Source organism: Anser anser (assembly GCF_964211835.1).
Source record: "Anser anser genome assembly, chromosome: 21".
Lineage (NCBI taxonomy): Eukaryota > Metazoa > Chordata > Aves > Anseriformes > Anatidae > Anser > Anser anser.
Genome location: NC_139742.1, coordinates 7,368,736 through 7,387,583, shown reverse-complemented (window position 1 = coordinate 7,387,583; position 18,848 = coordinate 7,368,736). Strand labels below are relative to the sequence as shown.

The window sequence follows — 18,848 nt, the reverse complement described above, 5'->3', positions numbered from 1 at the left end:
CGCTCCACCAGACAAGCTGTGGTCACTGCTGGCACAGAGAGCCGCTGAAATAGTTGCTTTGGAGTTGAAAAAATTCCGGCGGAATGAGTTCAGTTTCCTGGTGCCACAGCCGCAAGGCGAGGAGGCAGGAACGCGTCAGCTGGGCCCGGTCACATCCTCGCCTCCCCTGGTGTCACCCCGGGCTCAGACAGCAGTAATTGTACTCACGTGTGTGGTTTCACGGCAAGGGGACTGCGGGCGGATCCAAACGGGGCTCTAAAGCTTCGAGCTTACCAACCAGGGGGTTCCCGAAGCTCTTTTAGGCTTTACAGACGGGTGACCGATGCTGCTCTTGCTTTGCCCCTGGTTTCACCGCAGGCCACGTCAAACACCCAGCGCCCGGTCCTGGCAGTCACCAGCAGAATTGGTTGGATAACTGAGCCACACACGGCTAAAAGAGGCCTCCGAAATCAGGCCTTATGACCCCAAACTGGGACACGAACACCAGCAGCTCTAGTGGTTATCACCAGTATAAATTTAGATAGCACAGCCTTTTAGTGCCAATACGTAGCATGGTTTTGGACAAAGCACAACCGACACGAAGCACAGCGGATCTTCGGGTAAATGGCTGCAGCAGCAGTGCCTGCGGGTTCTCCTCCCAAGGAGATGGAGTTGCAGATGGTGAAACTCTGGCCGAGCACGGAGGAAGGCCTGGAGTCAGGCACCACCACACGCAGGCTGCCCATGCAGCCGCAGGACTGACATGCAGCCGATGCGCTGAGCGTTACCATTCGCTACGCTATTAATTTCTCTGCTAAATTCTATTTTTTTTTTTAATTATTTTTTTAAGACTATTCTCTTCACAGCCTCCGGGGCTGTCATTGTTATGCTAACGTGGGAACCTGCAAGGGGTGGCAGCGGGAGCCCATCAGCTGCGCTCGTGTCAGTGCCGAGCATTTGGCTGAGACAAAGCCGAGCAGGAGGCAGCGGCGCACGATCTTCCTTGGTGGCACGTCACAAATCCCAGCTGGCACCTGGGAAAACACCTTCTCTTCTTTTCTCTTCCCTTCCCGCAGTGCAGGAGCCGCAGCCCAGCCTCCTGGAGCCTTCAAACGCCGCTCGCTACTGGAAGCAGGCAGCACCTTGGTGGGGAATAGAAAAGGAAAGGCTCCTCACGCTGCCAGCCCAGCACGCGCTGCGCAGCGGTGCCTGTGCGAGGGAAGATGCCAGCCGCACGGGTAGCAGCGGCTTCTTGCAGCCAAGACACCCCAAGACACCCCCACAGCTGCCACCAGCACCCTCGGGGCTGGAAGAGGGGTTGGAGAGGCCGCTTCACCACCCTGCGACTGTGTGAGGTTACTTGGGCACCGTTCGCCAACTCTACCGCCCTGCTCCAACAGATGTTTTTACCAAAAAAAAAAATCTGAGAGAGGCATCCCTGTAAACGGCAAGACTGAGACCTAAAGCTTTTATTTTTAGAAATACATCAGAGCCTTCAACACAGGGAAGCTGCTTTCCTGCCTCCGTCCCTGCTCTGAAGGTAGCTCGGTGGCCATCCATTAAATTCTCAGCTGAGAGCACTTGCAGGGAGCAGTTGCGGTGGTTTTCGCTCCACGAGCCAGATGGAAGGCAGCCTATTTCTGAGATTACCTGCGAGTCGTGTTCGACCATCAGTGTCTTGGTGCAGGAAGCCTGCCGGTGGCGTACACCCTGTAGGTGGCGGTGGCCCTGCTGCAGCGCAGCCCCAGGAGCAGGGCAGCGCTGGGCACTGCTCCCCTTGGCTGCTTTTAACACAAGAAACAAGCTTTTGGAGCAAGCTTGGTAAGCAAACGGTGCTCTCCAGCTATTTCTGTCCACCCAAACCCCATTGTGCTATAGCTGAATTAAAAAAAAAAAACCTCAAACGTGCAAAAACCTTCTTGTACCTATTTTTCAAATCTCATCGCCATAAGGTTGTGCGGCTGCCTCCCACAAGGCTGCTCTGATTCACGGTTCCGCACGGGCACTGTGGGGCCGGTAAATCCCGGCAGGTATTTCTGCTCAGCTTCTGCAGCAGCAGTCGAAACCTCGACTGCCCAGGAATACAGATGAGGGAGCACATTTCCCAGCCTCGCTGTACCGGGGCACGTCAGCGCTCCTGCCAGGCAGCAGCCCAGCTCACTCAAGGTATGCGCAAGGTTTAATAATGAAACAAAAAGGAGCCTCCACGCCAGCAATTAGGCAGGCAATACGCTTCCCACGGAGATAAGCAAATGGAAAAAGACCAAGTCGGGCGTTTAGTCCAGCTCACGGCTGATAAGGGATTGTTCCCCGCAGTATATTTAGGAGGGATCTGTCCAGTCCGCTGTTCATTATCGGAAACAACACACAACTTCCTCCATTTCTCCGGGGAAGATTGTTTGCAGCAAAACCCATCTCCTTGGCAGAAGGCTTCTCCTGACATCTTTTTTTCCTCTGCTTTCATTCCTTCTCACCTCTCCACACTGCAGCCCTGGGGCCCCACTAACGAGTCCCCAACCCGTTTCCACAGCTCTCCCCGTGCAGCCGTTTTGTATAGCGCTGCGTCGTCTTTAATCATCGCGTAGTCAGGCTTAGAGCCTTAACTCCTGTAACCTTCTGTCATTGCCCAGTTCTCTCATCTCAGTCACTGCAGCTGTCCTTTGTAGTCCCTCCAGTTCGGCCAACACCTCCCGGTATGAGATCCATCCTGAAAGAGGAAAGTTTGGTTTCTCCCAGGAGATGCGGATCAATACCTTCGTTAAGAGCTGAGCCAGGTGGGGGATTCCTCCCGACTTCCCAGAGCTCCTGTGGAACAAAGCATCCAGAGCAGCTCCACAGGAGAGGCATTTTCAGCCAGGCAGCAGCCGAGGCACCGACAATCACCTCCACACCCTGCAGGAAGAGCAGGGGGTGGATTGGTAGGGTGACAGACTGCCAGCGGGCTATTGTGCTGCCCTACAAAAATGGCTTGAGACCGCAGATGGCATAGAAGATCAGTGACTAAGAGCAGTCTTCCTGGGAAAAAAAAATAATTGTATTTCCCCTTGGTGCAGAAGCCCCATGATGTTTAACAGCTCCTCCCACCGAGGATGCTGGAAGTCTCTTGCCAAGCTCAGTGCAATCATCCCAAGAGGGAGCAGTAAGCTCTAAGCTCTCCGCTCCATTTTGATGCTCACCTACGCCACCTAACACCACCCCAAGAGCCCCCCTGACGTTCCTGTTTATTTCATTCAGCAGTACAAGAGTCATCTTACGCATTGCGTCTCAGCCATCCCACTAGAAATATTCTACGGGGGGAAGCAGTCACAAGAAAGCAGCGCCACCCCGAGTTACATTATTTTCCATGAATGGGACTGGAGAGAAGAAATGGAGAACATGCGGTTCCTATTATCTCAGACACACGAAAGCCTTCGGCTCCTGACTGAGGACCCCAGTATCAGGAGCAGCTGTGCCAACGCAAGCTGTGTTATTACCTTGCTGTTCAAAGCAATTTGTTTTTATTGACCATTCACTATACAGGGCACCACAACACGCTCCTGCTCATTAGAGTCTGTCAGTCAGAAGGCAAAAGAAGGGAAAAGCAAGGTTTAAAGAGAAGACAGATCTTCGCAGTCATGAAGATAATCTTGCTAGAGCATGAGCGCTGACAGCAGGCACCCTGTGCTGCAACGAGGAGCTGCACGCGATCAAGACAGCTCAGAATTTCAGACACTGAAAGAAAATCCTCAAAGCAGGTAGAACCATTTACCTCCTCTGGTCAGGACACCCACAAACGTGCATTCAGACACGGCACATTCAGGGAAGCTTTGTTAGGGCTCTCGTTTATCCTCAGCCCTGTGCAGTTCCACCAGATGATCCCTGCCTGCAGTCAGCCTGAACCACATGGAGCTCTGTTACCGTTAGGGCTCGCCTCCCACCGGGAGGACAGGCAGAAATCAAGATTTTTCTCACATAACCCACACTTGGTCTCAAGCTCAAGTGTGTCTTTTCACAATTCAGTCCCCCTTGACATTCCCTTCCATTACAGCTGAACTGGTTTTGGTCCAGTACAACCAGCTCCCCTGGAGCCCCGTGTAGTACATCAGCGATGAGTTTGCTGCCACTTCATGGGGAGATGTTTTAAGGTCAAACATACAACGGACAGAAAAAGCAGAGGATGTGCAGTTGGGAGAAAGCAAACCCCCAAGAACTACCTGCATGCAGTTTGTTTTATTCTACAGCAGGCTATTAAGTCCCAAACCCATGTACTTTTTACAGTTTAGCTCCCCAGTAAAACACCACCCACCCAAAAGCTCCAGGCGATGCACAAACGGCTGCTTGGGATTTGCAGGGGAGAGAACACAATCTATTTCTGACACTACCCCTCGGTGGTAGCTTGGGAACTATAGGATAAACTGTAAAGCGTTCTGAAGACCTACATTCGGTGATGAAGGCCATATGCTTTTGAGGCAGGGGGTGAATCGTCAGGGAGAGCACTTTGTGGAAATACTCTGCCCTCCTCGTCCCTGCCAACCCAGGCAGCTTGCAGAACTGAAATGCACGCTCAGACCCTGACATCTCACAAAGAGAACTACAATAGTCCCTAAATATCCTCAGCCTAGCCTAAAATCAAACCTGCTCCTTTCTTTAAAGCAGTACTTCCACAGAGATAATGGCACTGGATAGACAAGGTTATTATGGGTAGAAATCTGTATTTTCAGTAATTTGCCTCTGGTCCCAAGGTTCAGAGCACCAGCTCCATGTCCTCCCTTGCCCATCAGGCTGACACCGAGCCCTGTGGCACAAGGAGCCCCTGATGCTGGCTGGCAGCAGCGAGCCCTGGCTGCGTGTGCCTTCCTGCCTGGCTGAGCCTGCGGGGCTGGGAGAAAGGCTTCATTCATTCGAGACTCAGACCACAGAAACGCTGCTGATGTTCACCTTGCAAAGCCAAAAGGCTTCTCTCAAAGATGACGGGTACGCAGCTGATTTTTGTGATTTGGCCCCTGTACCCACAACAATGTTAACGGCTGCAAGGGGATGTCAGGCATGGGGAAAATAAGGACTTTAAAACCAAAGGTCAGCTCGGTTACTAGCAGTTCAGAAGCAGAAAACAAGATGCGTTAAACTTTCTAGTCATTCAATCTTTATTTTATACATTTGAATCACAGCAGGGAAGCCAAGTTGCACAGACCATCCTGATTTGTATCTGTCTTGCTTCTCTTCAAATACTGGTTGCTGTTCTTTTAATAAAGCTTAAAAAAAATACTGAAAAAAGTTACTTACACATCCGAACATGAACTGAAGAACAGGATAGTTACTGGTCACCAAAAACCCTGAAAGAGGACCTTGCTGTACAGGAGAGTCTTTGAGCTCTTTTGGAGATCATTTACTAAATGAATTCAGAGCTACGTTGTACAAGGTGCCCTAAAGCTGCTTAATGATACAAGAGGATCTGGAATTAATTATTAATAGGTACTGAAGGGAAAGGGAGGCCATTTAGACCCATCCTCTGTTTTGATGGAGCAGGTACCAGCCCAACACGCCAGTATCCTAGCTACAAGAGGAAGTGCTTCGGACAACGTGGAGGTCAGGCTCTACTTTATTACACAGAAAGCAGAACACCAAGCGAAATCCCACAGGAAAATATTTATTAAGAATTGTCCTTTCTACAGGATTGCTGCAGTCAAAACATAAATGGGTTCTTCAACCAGTCAACCTACAAGGAGTGACTCTTTTCCTCGGCCACTTTCTTCTTGTACTATCACTTCCAACAAGTGTAGCATCTCAGTATTTTTCTTAAATCCTGTTCCAGCCACTTGCAAGTACATATCATGCAGAGTTCTTACAGGATCATTGCTATTTCCAAGCAAACTACACGGGGGAAAAAAAAATGCACAGCTTTCTATATTACTAAGTGATTAATACGCCTAACAGCATCATACCCAGCAGCTACAAGAGAAGCCAGATTAAACTGATTTAGCAATCAACCCCAGGGAACACGGGAACATTGGTCAAGTGCCTCTGGGGAGCACCGCCTCGTCTTTCGTGAAACATTCGGGTTACTGAAGTTACACACAAGGTCACAGGTTTTCGGCAGCAGAAGTCCAGTTATGTTTCACAAATCACTGTGCCTTCCATCTACTGGAGACCACGTCTCCATGCTTTTTACAGAAGTGAAGAATGGGGAAACAACTTATGATTGAGATGGAGGTCACAATGCAGAATCAATAAAACATTTGCTTTAAAGTAACAGTAGTCTGTTAGCTATTGTTACAGGTCAAACTGAAGGAGACAAACGAGGCAGTCTGAAGGAGCAAGCGTTTCCTTCAATACCTGCGCTTTTACCTGATTTTGTAAGAGCTAAGCAACTTCAGTTCTCATAGAGCTCAACAGAACCTACAAATACCCAGTATTTGCTTCTAATGCAGCCAGGCAATTTTCAAATAGACACACACTTTGTCCATTTGATCGCCACTGTTCAGCCTGCATTTCTCCTCTTTAAGAGGAGAGTACCGTAAGGAAAAAGAAGAGTTAACACATTAAAAGCCTTCCACTGGACTTTCACCAAGTGTGCACACTGGAGTGGTTAGGACGTGCCCTTTCGTGGCCAGCAGGAACACTACAGCGCTTGACATTTTGGTGGATGCACACTCACACTACAGAGTCCACCTAGTTTAGAAAATACATCTCCTACCTTACTAGCTCGAAGACAAAATACTGCAATGCAGCAAATTTTTACAACATGCTCCCAGGGTATGCCAGCATGGAAATCCAGGGACAGGGCAGTCAGATGGAGAGAGACGGCGAACAATGCACTGCGCAGATCACAACATGCTGAGTTAGATGACAACATTAAAGAGCATCTTAATAGGACAGCATGTGGCTTCTTCAGCTAGAACTGCTACGTTTTGAGGAAGCAGCAGCAACGTTCCAGATGACCCCATTATGTCTTCCTATCTTTTAATGTGTCTCTTGATGAACCATCAAGGAAAATATTTTCAAGTCTGAAGAATGCAAGAGTCTGGCAGCTGCACTGCAAGGTCTCCTATGGAAGACAGCTTGCTGAACAGTTACAGCAGTAAGGAGGAGTCCATCAGTGGCGTTTGTATGCCATCATCAATAGGGATTTATTGGGGCATAAGCTGCATTACAATTGGAGAATGAGCCGATCTTTTTTCTCTGCAGAGGGTGCCGAGCACTCCACAGCAGCAACATATGTGAATGCATTCATAGCCACTTACTCAGCACTGCGCCAGACCTCCCTTCCCAGGGCTCCTCTCAGCTATACTGCCGTATACCCAGTGATTGTTTTGGCTGCTCGCTTCTGTAGGAGGCAGACAAGGAAGTAAGGCCGCATCCCAGAATGATCTGCACAGCCACAAGCAGCTCTTCCACTTTCCCTCCCTGTGAAAGAAAGGGAAAGTCTGTCTTCCTACCAGACTGACAGCAGTCAGCACACGAGAGGCAACCACTGCGATTATCCCGCCTGGCGAGCTGCTGCTTTTCACTAGCAGTAGTCATGCACTTGTCACTTGTGCAGATGTGGGTTTGCCTTGGGAGGAAGGGGGAAGGAGCAGTCCTCCCGTTGATGCTCTGTGGCACAGCACACACCGCGCTGTGCACAAAGCTCAGCCGCAGCCACTCTCCCCATCCTTCAACATCCCAGCCGCTGTCCAATCCAACGTGCAACCTCACAAGGCAAATTTTCCAACCTGCTCTGAGGACTTCTGCGCTATAAAGTGGAAATTCACTTTGCACATGGCTGCAGTAGGAAAATATACCTTTTTCTTTTTTACTTGTATATCCACATATCATTTATTTTTTAATGCATCTGACAAGTCATTGTTGTACTGCTGGCTAGCGCCCTGCATTAAGTGCCAGCTGAAGTTGGTTGTGCAGCTGGTTGCTGAAGCTCAGAAAGTGAACTCCAGAAACAGCTCTTCTGAGAACACTTGCAGAGTCCTACCGTAGCTTTTCATGCCAAGACAAAGTCACCCATTTCTTGGCCTCTGACTAGGAAGGCAGGGTCTTGGCAGACACAACTACACTTTATGCAACGTTAGCAGAAAAGTGCACATAAAGAAACCTGAGACTAAGGTAAAAGCATTTGTCCTATCAGCGGCTTCACTGATGCTGAGGTACGGAACCGACAGCTGTTTGGAACCAGCTCGGCCCACGCTGGGACCCCAACACAGCCACCGGTGTTTTGGAGCGAATCACACCCATCAGAATTCCCCATTCCATCCACAAAAGGCATTAAGAGGTTCTAAGACAGCATTGTGTCTGGATTAACAATGTGTTATTGCACTTCTGTTCCTGACAGCAAATCCTCACATACCTCAGTGCTGACAGACTTCAGGTCTCCTGGACTACTCCGGGCAAAATTTACAGCCTGTTTGAGTAGCCCTTTGGGAGCAAATAGTGACACTTCCCCAGGGACAGAATAACCTTGCAGAGAAGGAGAGGATCACTTTTTCAGCTATTGTATTTAACTGTGTGATGTGCTGGGGCTGCCTACGTTTGTTTACAGTTTTAATTTCTCACACCTCAGCTACTTAATATGCAAAAGAATTTCTCCTACTGAAGGTCTAAAAGGGTGTTACATGATGTATGAGCCTTTCTAGCGGCGTAGCCTCTGTTTTCACTAAAACTTTATCTTCCCAAGACCGCGACAGCAAAAGTCAAACCAGCTCTGCTGCAATTATTGTGCAGTTACAGCTGAGGAGAAAAATATAGAAGAGGACTCTGCACCAAGATAAGAGGGTTATTCTTTTGCTTTATCTGAAGAAAAACCAGTTCCAGGTATCAAAGCAGGTAGATTCATTTCTACCACTTCGATGATGAATAGAATCAATACCAGGGAAAAGAAGCTGCAACTGGAGAAAACAACGCTGCTCTTCAAACAGCAAGTCTTGGTACAGCATGCTCACTTGTTAAGAGCTCTACAATCCATGTTCAGGACTGAGAAAGTGGTTCAACGTTTCAAACAAAAAACAACCCTGCAATACAAAAAAAACTTCACCCGCTTCTAAACTTGAAGAATGAAAAAAAACTTGCTGTAGTCCTTTAATCAGTTGTGCCCCAGAGATGCAGTCTCCTCAGTCAAAAAAAAAAAAAATCTCCTAAAAGTGTTTGTAAGACATCTTGGCACATCTGAAGCTCTGTGATGATGCCTGTCCCTGTATGTCTAATACCTCCACATGAAGATTAAGGCTTCATTAGGTCAGTGAGTTATACTTGATTTATTTGTCTTAAAGCTTATTCCCGTTACATCCGTGAACCACTTCTGTCCTCCCACAAATTAACAATCCATCGCTATGCCCTACTAATACAGCTACAGGCACTGACTCACCTTTCTAGCGATACCCAGAGCACTAGAGATAACACACTGCATTTGTAACGTCTCTAAGTTTAGACTCCACTGCAGATTTGCAGCTGATAGATAAGACTTCTGTACTCGCAGGCATTGAACGTTCTGGCCATAACCCTCTCCTTTCCAGAGGAAAAACACATTTATGACTGAGAGTTGCACTTGCCTGGTTTTCACAGCAATACCGTTTTGACCAGTTCAGCTCACCTTAAATAGTTCTATCACTACATAGCCAGAGAGGTACAAGTCGCCATCCAGAGGGGCAAAGCAATTCAGGATAATGGTGAGCCAGAGATTCATGCTGCAGTACATTTGCTGGACAGATTTCTACTGGAGATCCTGGTACTGCTTACACGGTGCCAGGAAGGAGTGTCTTCTGAAATACCTTGAAAATATTTCAGAATGCAGATCAAAGTACTTTTGGTCACAGCTTAAAATTCGTTTAAGACTGCATGGCAGACCCCTAAGAAGTAAGCATCAGTCCTACACCTCTTATGTACTTGTCAGGTGGGCACGAATCAAGAGCAACCCAATTGACAGGGGAGAATTTACATTAATGCTTGTTGTGCTACAGACTGGTGTTTTTAAAGAAATCAGTTGCTTGCTTCCTATACACCAATACATTTGAAAACCTGATGTGTTCAAGTGGAAACCTGCAGGAATAAGAGAAAACACTTCTCAGTGTTCCCACCAATGCGAGCACTGGTGGAATTCATCTGATTCAATACCCCATTTAGTTTGTCAAGTAACTGCAGTTATTTCTACTCATTTGTTTTGCTATATTTTGTCCAAGCCAAAAGAAGAGTTAAAAAAAAATACTTACACCTCTTTTCTTCTTTTCCCCACCTTCTGTGATACTTTGCATTTCCCAGCATACGTTACATAGCGTGTGTATATATATATATGCACATTATATAAAATATATACTTTACATACACACTAAAGGTCTCTCTTCACGTTAAAATTACACATTCTGAAGAACGCAACCGCAAACAATTCAGAATACCTAACTGATCCAGAAAGGGGAAAAAAGAATAAGCCACCCAAAATCCCTAGGAAAGCTTCACACTCCTTGCAGGTACCAAGAGATCCCATTTTCTTATGGTCAGAGGAATAGTTAGATTTCTGCACTGCTTTGCTCCCCCTAGACACACCCCACTCTGCAGTTTCAGTGTTGGGAAGTGCTAGTTGCTCCCTTTCCACTGAGTAATATTAATAAATTAAAAAAGTTTCTGCAAAAGTGCTGCCTTAGTCCAGTCCATCACGCCATGTTTTCCCACTCGCCCCGCGGCTCTGCTGAACCATTCACCACTTTCTTGACCTTCTTCATGCCCTCCATTACTCCAGAAGTCGTCACCCTGGAAAAGAAGGAAACAACATCAGAATTTGAACTGTAACACCCATTTTGCCAACAGCCCATGCTTCTCCTGCACTTATCAAACAACATTTCTCCCAAGTGACTCCTTACCCAGACCTACCAGTCTTGATGTCCTGCCTTTCCTATTGATACCATTTTGCCGACCAGGCATCATCCTGGACACACCACTGACGGGTGTTGGGAGCAATGCTGCTGTCCTTGAGAGTCTCAAGACTCTCCTCATCTGTCATTAAACTAGAACAGACATACATAGGCTGGCTCGCAGTTTCCTGTTCAGACCAGGTGTCACAGCATTGAGAGAGGGCCAATCCTTTGTGCTTGGCAATGGGAAACACAGAAGTCCCAACAGCCTTGGTATGCCAGGATCTGCTATAACTGTCTAGACAGGAAGAACTACCACCGAGGCCAGCTGACTTAGTTGCAGTTTTATCATAAAGATTGTTTATCCACTTATGCTTTACAGGGTTCAGATCAAAATAAACTACAGCATGCTTTAGGAAAAAAGGCTCATGCTTACGGATCCGTATGCCAACAGTAACCATGCCACAGTCCCATCTACACTGCTTTTACCTCCTGAAGGAGCCACCCTCAACAAACCCAACAGACCAAAGAAAACCAAAGTAGCAGACTGCAGAGGATCAGAGCAAGAACAGAATGTAACATCAGAAACAAACGTTTAAGACATTTGTATCAGTACAAATGAGTGCAGCTCCTTAGTTAAAGCTTCTTCTCATGGTGGAGGAGATAAAATCACGATGACTGGTAATAGACAAGGTCTAAACTGCACTCAGCTGAAACCACATCATTTAGTTTCCTTCTCTAATGTAGGGAAAGCTGTATCAAAACAGCATCAGAGACACTGCAAGGGAATAAGCATTACAATATTTGCTCATACTCGAAAGAAGTATGGGGTTATTTAGTAAATAACCAGCTGGTATCACATTAAGTTTGAGCAGCTTGCTTTGAAACTTTTTGCTCTATAGCTGAGCACCCTTAATTAGGTGCATGGGACTTGCTCCTGCATTTGCAATGCTTTTAACGTGTACCATGTCTTATACAAATGCACACGCTGTGGACGCTGCCCCAGGTGAACATTATTAGCTTAATGCACTCCAACTCCTGTTAATAGCAAAATTACTCAATGAGCAGCAACAAAACAGAAGAGAGGTCATCCCATTTATACCAATCCAAGTCTGGATTTGTCGTGGCAATCTGACCATTGAACTGCAAAGCCTCATAATGCTGTTCAAACACTAGGCAGACCGATCTGTTTATCCAGCTACAACAGCACCACTACTCTCACAACCACCTTGGCTTTCCAGCAAGCTCCTCAGTCCTGTACCCTTCTCCCTCGCCACACAACACAGGCTATTCACATGCACCAGACATTTGCTCTGTTCTTTTGCACAGTATGATTCTCATTCCACACAGGTATTTTTTTCCTACAAGTGTGCTGCAAAGGTTATTTTGGATGCTGGAAGTAAGAGTAGCAACAGTTCAATGCATTCACAAGGGATGCCTGGAAGCATACATAAAACTGTCCTGTTCGATGTCGCTGCTGTCAGTCTGTGTGTGCTTTCACCTGCTGTTTACCATGTAAGAATATTTGATCAGACTAGCTAACAGCATTTTCACGGTATCACCCAAGAGAACTAATCTTCAGATACACTCTTCTGACACCGCCCTTAGTCCCACACTAGATATCAGCTTCTGTTCGTGTACTCTCTAAGAATAATTTACCCAAACAAAAACTTGTACATTTTGTCATTCTCTAGTGGTGGCAAAATTGGGAACATCAGTGGTTAAGATGCTTTGGAATGGGTCTAGATAAGTTTGTGTTCAAGGAAATAAAAAGGGCCAGAAGAGCACAGATCAAATACCAACTTTATTCCCTATTGAAATAAAAACCAGGGAGATTAAGCAAGCAGGTTGCTTAAGCAAGAAAGACAGAATTAGTAAATGTTCACCTGGAAGAGATCACATCAAGCTTTTCAGCACAGAGAGCATACAGATCTCAAGTTCTCCCTGTTGACACTGGTTTTCCCACAGCCACACAGGAAAAAACTGGGGAAACATGAGCTAGACAGATCTATCAGTGTAGATGCATAACTAATTGGAAAAGCATGCATTGAGATGTACTTAATGGTTTCCTGTCAAAAATGAAAGAACATTGAGTGTGGTTCCAGAGAGATCTGTCCTGGGTTCACTTCTACTCAATATCTTCAGTAATTGCCTGGGTAATGGAATAGAGAACTTGCTTATTAAATCTGCAGAAGACACTAAGAGCTACATATTTGAGAACAGGACTAGAATGCAGAAAGGTTCTGGCAAATTGAAGTAATGGTCTGAAAATTATGGGACAATGTAGAAAAACAACTATAAAGTTTACTCTTCAGAAATAACTGACTTCATAACTACAGAGTAAGGAGCTGAGCATCAATTCTTCAGGGATGAGTTTAACATTATAATGAACTATAAACCAAAAAAAAAAAAGATACTACCATAGCGATCCAACAGCAGTCCTACTAGGATATATAAATAGGTGCTTTGCACATGCTTGACACCAAAGTAGCGCTAACACTTGACTCACATCTAGTAAGATCCCACCGGGCAAAGACTCTAGATTTTAGCACTGTACTTGAATGCAATTACAATCCATTATACATCACGAAGATAACAAAAACGATCAGAGGTTACAGCTCAACGGGAAAGATCCACTTCCTACATTCATTGGGGGATAGGACAAACAGATACATACTGAATTTGCAGCCAGGTAAAGTCCTGCTATTTGTTTCCTGCACCCCCGTGCAATGATAGCACAGAACTGCGAGAGATTTGGGGAGGTGGGTAGGGTAAATTCCTCAGTGAAAATTAAAGACTGCCTGTCTGATTAGTGCTATTCTTGTCTCGTGACAAGCGATCAGCATAACCCTTAAGGCCTCATTTCTTCAGACTGTTCACGCACAATGGGAAGTTCTCTTCCCTCTCAACATTAGTTCAGACAACATGGTTTAATGCCCAGTAAAATAAGGGCAGCAGCACCAAGATCAAGAACACTGCAATTCTCAGACTAATGCCCTGGGCAGTCTCTGAACTTGAGCTCTGACCTGCAACACTGCAAGTAAACATTCCTCAGCTGAACAGTTTGCTGAACCGCATTTCTAGCCCACAGATCAGTTGTAGCTGAAATGCAACAAATCCTTCTCACTAAACCATCTCTCCAGAGAGGACTCTGTCACAGAGAAAGAAAATCACTTCCAATGAAGAGCCTCATGAATCAGCCTGCCATGAAGCACAACCTGAGAGAGAGAGAGCAGAGAAAAGCAGCCAGCCAGGACGCTCAGCGCAGAATAGGCTGCCTCATGACACAGCAAGAAACTCCAGATCCCGAGGTATAAGCAAAGGTAGGTCAGCATTAGCACAGCAGTTCACTATGTTGAGGTTGTTTGTGGTGTTAAGTAAACACAAAGTCAGCCTCCAAACACCCAGTAAAACGGATTTACTGAGTTAAGAACAAAACCGTTAATGTTTTTTCCTGCAATTCTTCCTCCCGCATAAGTAACTTAACCCCACATGCATTTATGAGCACGATTTCAACCCAGATCTGTAGAAGAGCTCTTCTAAAGCAATGCCTACTGAGCTAATGAAATAACTTACTGCAAGAGTAAAAAACCGAAACTGCTTCCTCTGCCCTTCCTCACCCCACCTCATCTACTGCACCGTTTACATTCGTGTTCGTGCCCCAGAAATGGCATGAGGACTGGAAGCCTGACAGCTCTTTCTGCCAAGTGTGGCTGCACCTTTTCAAAGAGAGTACTTTAATCTAACAAACTGTCAGCAACAGGCCCACATACTGACAGAACAGGCTAAAGAAGCTGCCCGGCACAGAATGCACAGGGAGCCACTTTGTTGAAGATGAATGGCTATTGACCCTACTTGAAAAAGAACAGGCTGGTCCTTAGTTCAGGTTTAGTCATCCTCTCCTCTCCACCAGGGCAACTTCTATTGAGTCTGGTATAATTGAAATGAGTCTTAAAACATTTGTGGATGCTTTCTCTCAAGACAGGGGTGTGTTAGCTGAAAAAAAAAGTAGCTTTACAAGCTTATTACAAGTCACCTTCACTGTTCGTGATTCATAGAAAATTTTTTAAGAATTACAACAGTCTACAGAGGGAGGACTTGTGCCTCACGTTGCTTCTGTCACAGACACCTAGATTTCGGATTTTTCTTTAAGCTCTGCAGATTGCCACACTGTCCTTAGCAATATTTACATTTACTGCCACGCAGAGCTTTGTATAGTTTGCACTGCAAGAAAACAAGCATAAACTAGAGAGCTGCACTTCAAGCATCCTACTTTTCTTGCTGGAAGACAAGCAAGCCTGGAAAATAGACTTGCTGATCATACAGCTCTCCCCTCTATTGGCTCATGGAAATGTTGAGCCTAAAGAAACTGAATGCTTTTGCAGCAAGCTTTTTTTCCCCTTTTAAAAAAAGATAAATAAAAACCCTTTTAGAAAGGAAAACCACCTTAAAGCCTGGAAATAAGACATGGAAGAACACCATGAATTTTGCAGCCTTTCAACTCTTCTGCCACAGCATCTGAAGACAAGTGGATATTTATCACATGAAAGACAAAACACTCATACAATGGTTAGTCAGGATGCTGTCAGACACTTAGTCACTTGCTTGAATAAACCTTGATATTTTTCCCTGTAGAAACAACATTTAATATTTATAAAAACAAAAACAGGACTAACAAGATCAAGTCAAAAAGAAACTTTATACACATGCATTGCAGTGCTTCACCTATCACAGAACGTGTACACATCATGCTTCTGAAATGTGTAAGCTTAACCTCCCTGATGCAGCTAGGGAACGGAAAACAAGACACTCAGAAATTATCCTCTGCCAAGTGCCCACATGGAATAAAACTCATAGTGAATCAGATGAGAAAAAACCCAGCAAGGCTAAGGGGAACACCCACAAGGCACAACAATGGAAACTCCCAAGGCAAAGACCAAAATGCCTTACTAGGAAGAGGCTCACAAAGAATTCTGATCCTCGAGTTTCTAGCAATGTCTGTATCACTGCTGCAAGATGTAAATCACTTGATTAGTTCATTAAACTTTAAGCTTTTTCCTGGCAGAGCCTCTAAAACTGAGCAGCTTCTCCAGTCCAGTGAAATCACTACATGTGAGAAATGCTTTATTATTAGGCCTAACAAAAACACAAACAAGTAAAAATTCATTAAGCACACAATGCAAAGTTAATTTCAATCTAGCAGGCAATCTTGCAGGAGCTCATTTCTGAACAACCACAAATCCTGCCACATCTTCCAGTTTAGATATTGCCTTCCTAATGAGGATGTTTGCTTACCAGCACCCAGACTGAGAACAGCTTCTTGTATAAACCCTTTAAACACATTTAAGTGATAAGTAATGTTATGGTCACTTGGATTCATCTTTCAACAAAGACGTTTTTACGAACCCAAAGCAAAAATAACTATGCATTTGGCAAGAACATCTCTGTTACTGGAGACATTTCTGAGAATTAAAGTCCTTGGCATGACATTTCAGGCTGGATTCCACCTCATGCATCTATCCTTGTAGCAATTCCCTAGTAAGCTCCATTTCTTCCTGAGCTAACTACGAGGGCAGCAAACATACTCTAACTTTTTTGCTCCTGCAATAAAAATTGGAGGAGCGTTGATTTATTTCACACAAGAACAGGTAAAGGAGATTTGCCAAACAGGAAAGAAACTCTCAGAAATAGAATTCCGTGCCTGTACATGAATTGCAGCTATGCATGAAACGCATAACTAGTAATAGATTAGGGTAGCTCTGCTCCTACAAGGCCACAGAGTGTAGCAATTATAACCACGTTCAACACTTCCAGCATGCTGCACATCTTAGAGCAGTTTCTATCATAGAAAACGAGTGTCATTTCTGAAACTAAGTCCTCAGAAAATCACTGCAAAAGAAATGGCAGGGATTAGGCTGACTCCCACTTTATAGTTGCTCCAGACTAATTCAGGTCCTACTGCTTTTGTGGTGCCTCGTGGTTTAGCAGCAAAGAAGTGAACTGTGAAAAGTACTGTTAAAACCCCCATCTCCTCAGCTCAGCGTTACTTAAATTTTTGCAGAGCTACAGACTGACCTCCATGGTAGAAGGGACCTTACATCACGCTCATTTACAGTCAGTAGACTGGCAGTTTATTTTTATGATTTGTATGGTGGTTGCTTTTTTAACTAAGAAGATTTATTTTCAGACACACTGAAAATACAACGTTAATGACAATCTATAAGGTATGTTGATGTTCAGCAACATAGTCTGTGTTTAATCTGTTTAGCCTGGCACTTCTCTGGGCATCTTTCTGCCCCACGAAATGCTTTACCAGCTTATTCTACTCTACTGCAATAGGCAGCTCAGAGATTCCTAGGCATATCACAAGCCTCTTTGGTAGTTTAACATACACCAAATAGACACCTCATCTTTAAATATGCAAGCAGAACCTAATCCTTTTCTCAAATAAAGACTTAGAGATTAAAGCAAACTGTTTATAAACGTTAGTTTTCTCAGGTCGAGTTAAGAGGTAAAAGAGGGAGGTTCTTACACAGCTTCCATCTCCAAATCATCCTCATCATCTTGAGAAAGCTGTAGATATGGGTTGTCTGATGCTGGACGGAATTTGTACCCAGTGAGGACAAAGAACACAAGTGTGGCCATTTCATCCAGCAGCTGTAAGTAAAAACACAAGATTAAGTTCAGTCCTGTAATCCTTGACGGTCATGAAACACTTCTCATTCATAAGATTCAAGATTTTATGGCCAAGAAGCCTGTGCCATAGCAGAAACAAAAAAGCAATTCCTGTCCTGTTATCATTAATCCCAGGCAAAAGGCTGTCAAGCTCTTTGTTCTTCCAGCTTTCCCTGTCACTCTAAATACAGTTACGACTCTAGACATCACTCCAGTGATTTTAAATAGCTACAGCAAGACTTGGCTTTTAAATTGGAAAAAATACATATCCCGAAGTTGTCTGGTATTTTCAACAGTTAATATATTCCAAAGACTCCCTGCACGGTTACTTGGATTATATGTTAAGAAACCAAGTATTTAAAAGTCACTAGGCAAATAAAGCCTGTAAGTGGAAAAGCAAAAGCCTATTTCACTGGCTCCCTGGGGCCTCAATTACACAGGGCAAACCTGACTAATTTTTTTTTCCTCTTTTGTATATTCTTGATTAATTTCCTTCAGATATTTTTAATTTTAAAGACTAAGATCAATAATGCAATTACTTTCAGGCATGTCATGTGTAATCCAGCAGCCTTGCTGGACAAACATAAAACTAAAAATACACTCCTGCCACCAGGAGCGATCAGTGATAAAAGTCAGGAGAAAACAGGGTGCAGCACTGCGCTTTGAGATGTTCTACCATAACATGAAGAACTCATTATGGATTTTTTTGGTGCAGTCATATTTAAAGATTACTAAGAAAAAAAATCAAGGAATGGATGTATTTTCCTTTGCAGACAAATACCTGGTACAGCCACTTCCACTGGAATGGAACAGCAATCTTTATGAGAATTGCAATGATCCGTGTGAAGTAAATGTAACACACAATCTGTGGGAAGAAAAAGGAGAAAGCATGTGTGTGAACAACAGCATCATCCTGAGTGAACCTCTTTTTCCAGAAAAATAGCTGAAGCAGTTCCCAGACAACTCATTATGTCAAATTAGCCCTATTATGCTCCTTCGATAAACATGGAAGATATGGGCTGAGGGCTCTGCAGCTTGTTGAACATCCAAATGACTCAGGCTGTTACTAACAAATTCAAGTTACATCAGAAAAATGCTTTAAGTATCAGGATTTTGTAGAACTGAAGAATCAGTACTGTAATTTATTACTCTTAACACTCATAAGAGTCTGAAATGAGACCGCTAGAAATCATTAAGAAGGCTATGCTCTCTTGGGAGGTATGCTCATGGCTCCCACTGACTTAATCAGAATCTACACGCATGCATCTCAAGGCACCATTTGGTCCCATGTTCAGTTTAGCAAGTTTATAGTACGTTATTCAAGCTCATCAATTCAACTGGCAGCTCAAACTGTCTCCAGAGGAAATCAGTAAGCATTACAAATAG

General features: G+C 44.8%; 1 protein-coding gene across 3 annotated transcripts in view; it reads right to left on the bottom strand.

Annotated features, from left to right (window-relative positions):
• Positions 1-5,084: 5,084 nt before the first annotated feature.
• The window catches only part of GPR107 (G protein-coupled receptor 107), a gene marked incomplete at its 3' end in the record, with an annotated part of 38,212 nt that continues 24,448 nt past the window's right edge, over positions 5,085-18,848 (bottom strand). For 2 of the 3 annotated variants that reach the window (XM_083807991.1, XM_083807992.1), the window contains 3 exons: positions 18,244-18,327; positions 17,320-17,444; positions 5,085-10,686 (listed from right to left, as the gene is read on the bottom strand). In XM_083807991.1, the coding sequence (XP_083664117.1) occupies positions 10,590-10,686; positions 17,320-17,444; positions 18,244-18,327 (306 nt within the window). Of the gene's footprint in view, positions 10,687-17,315; positions 17,445-18,243; positions 18,328-18,848 lie in introns of those variants that run through there. The other variant, XM_083807993.1, reaches the window with a different exon arrangement.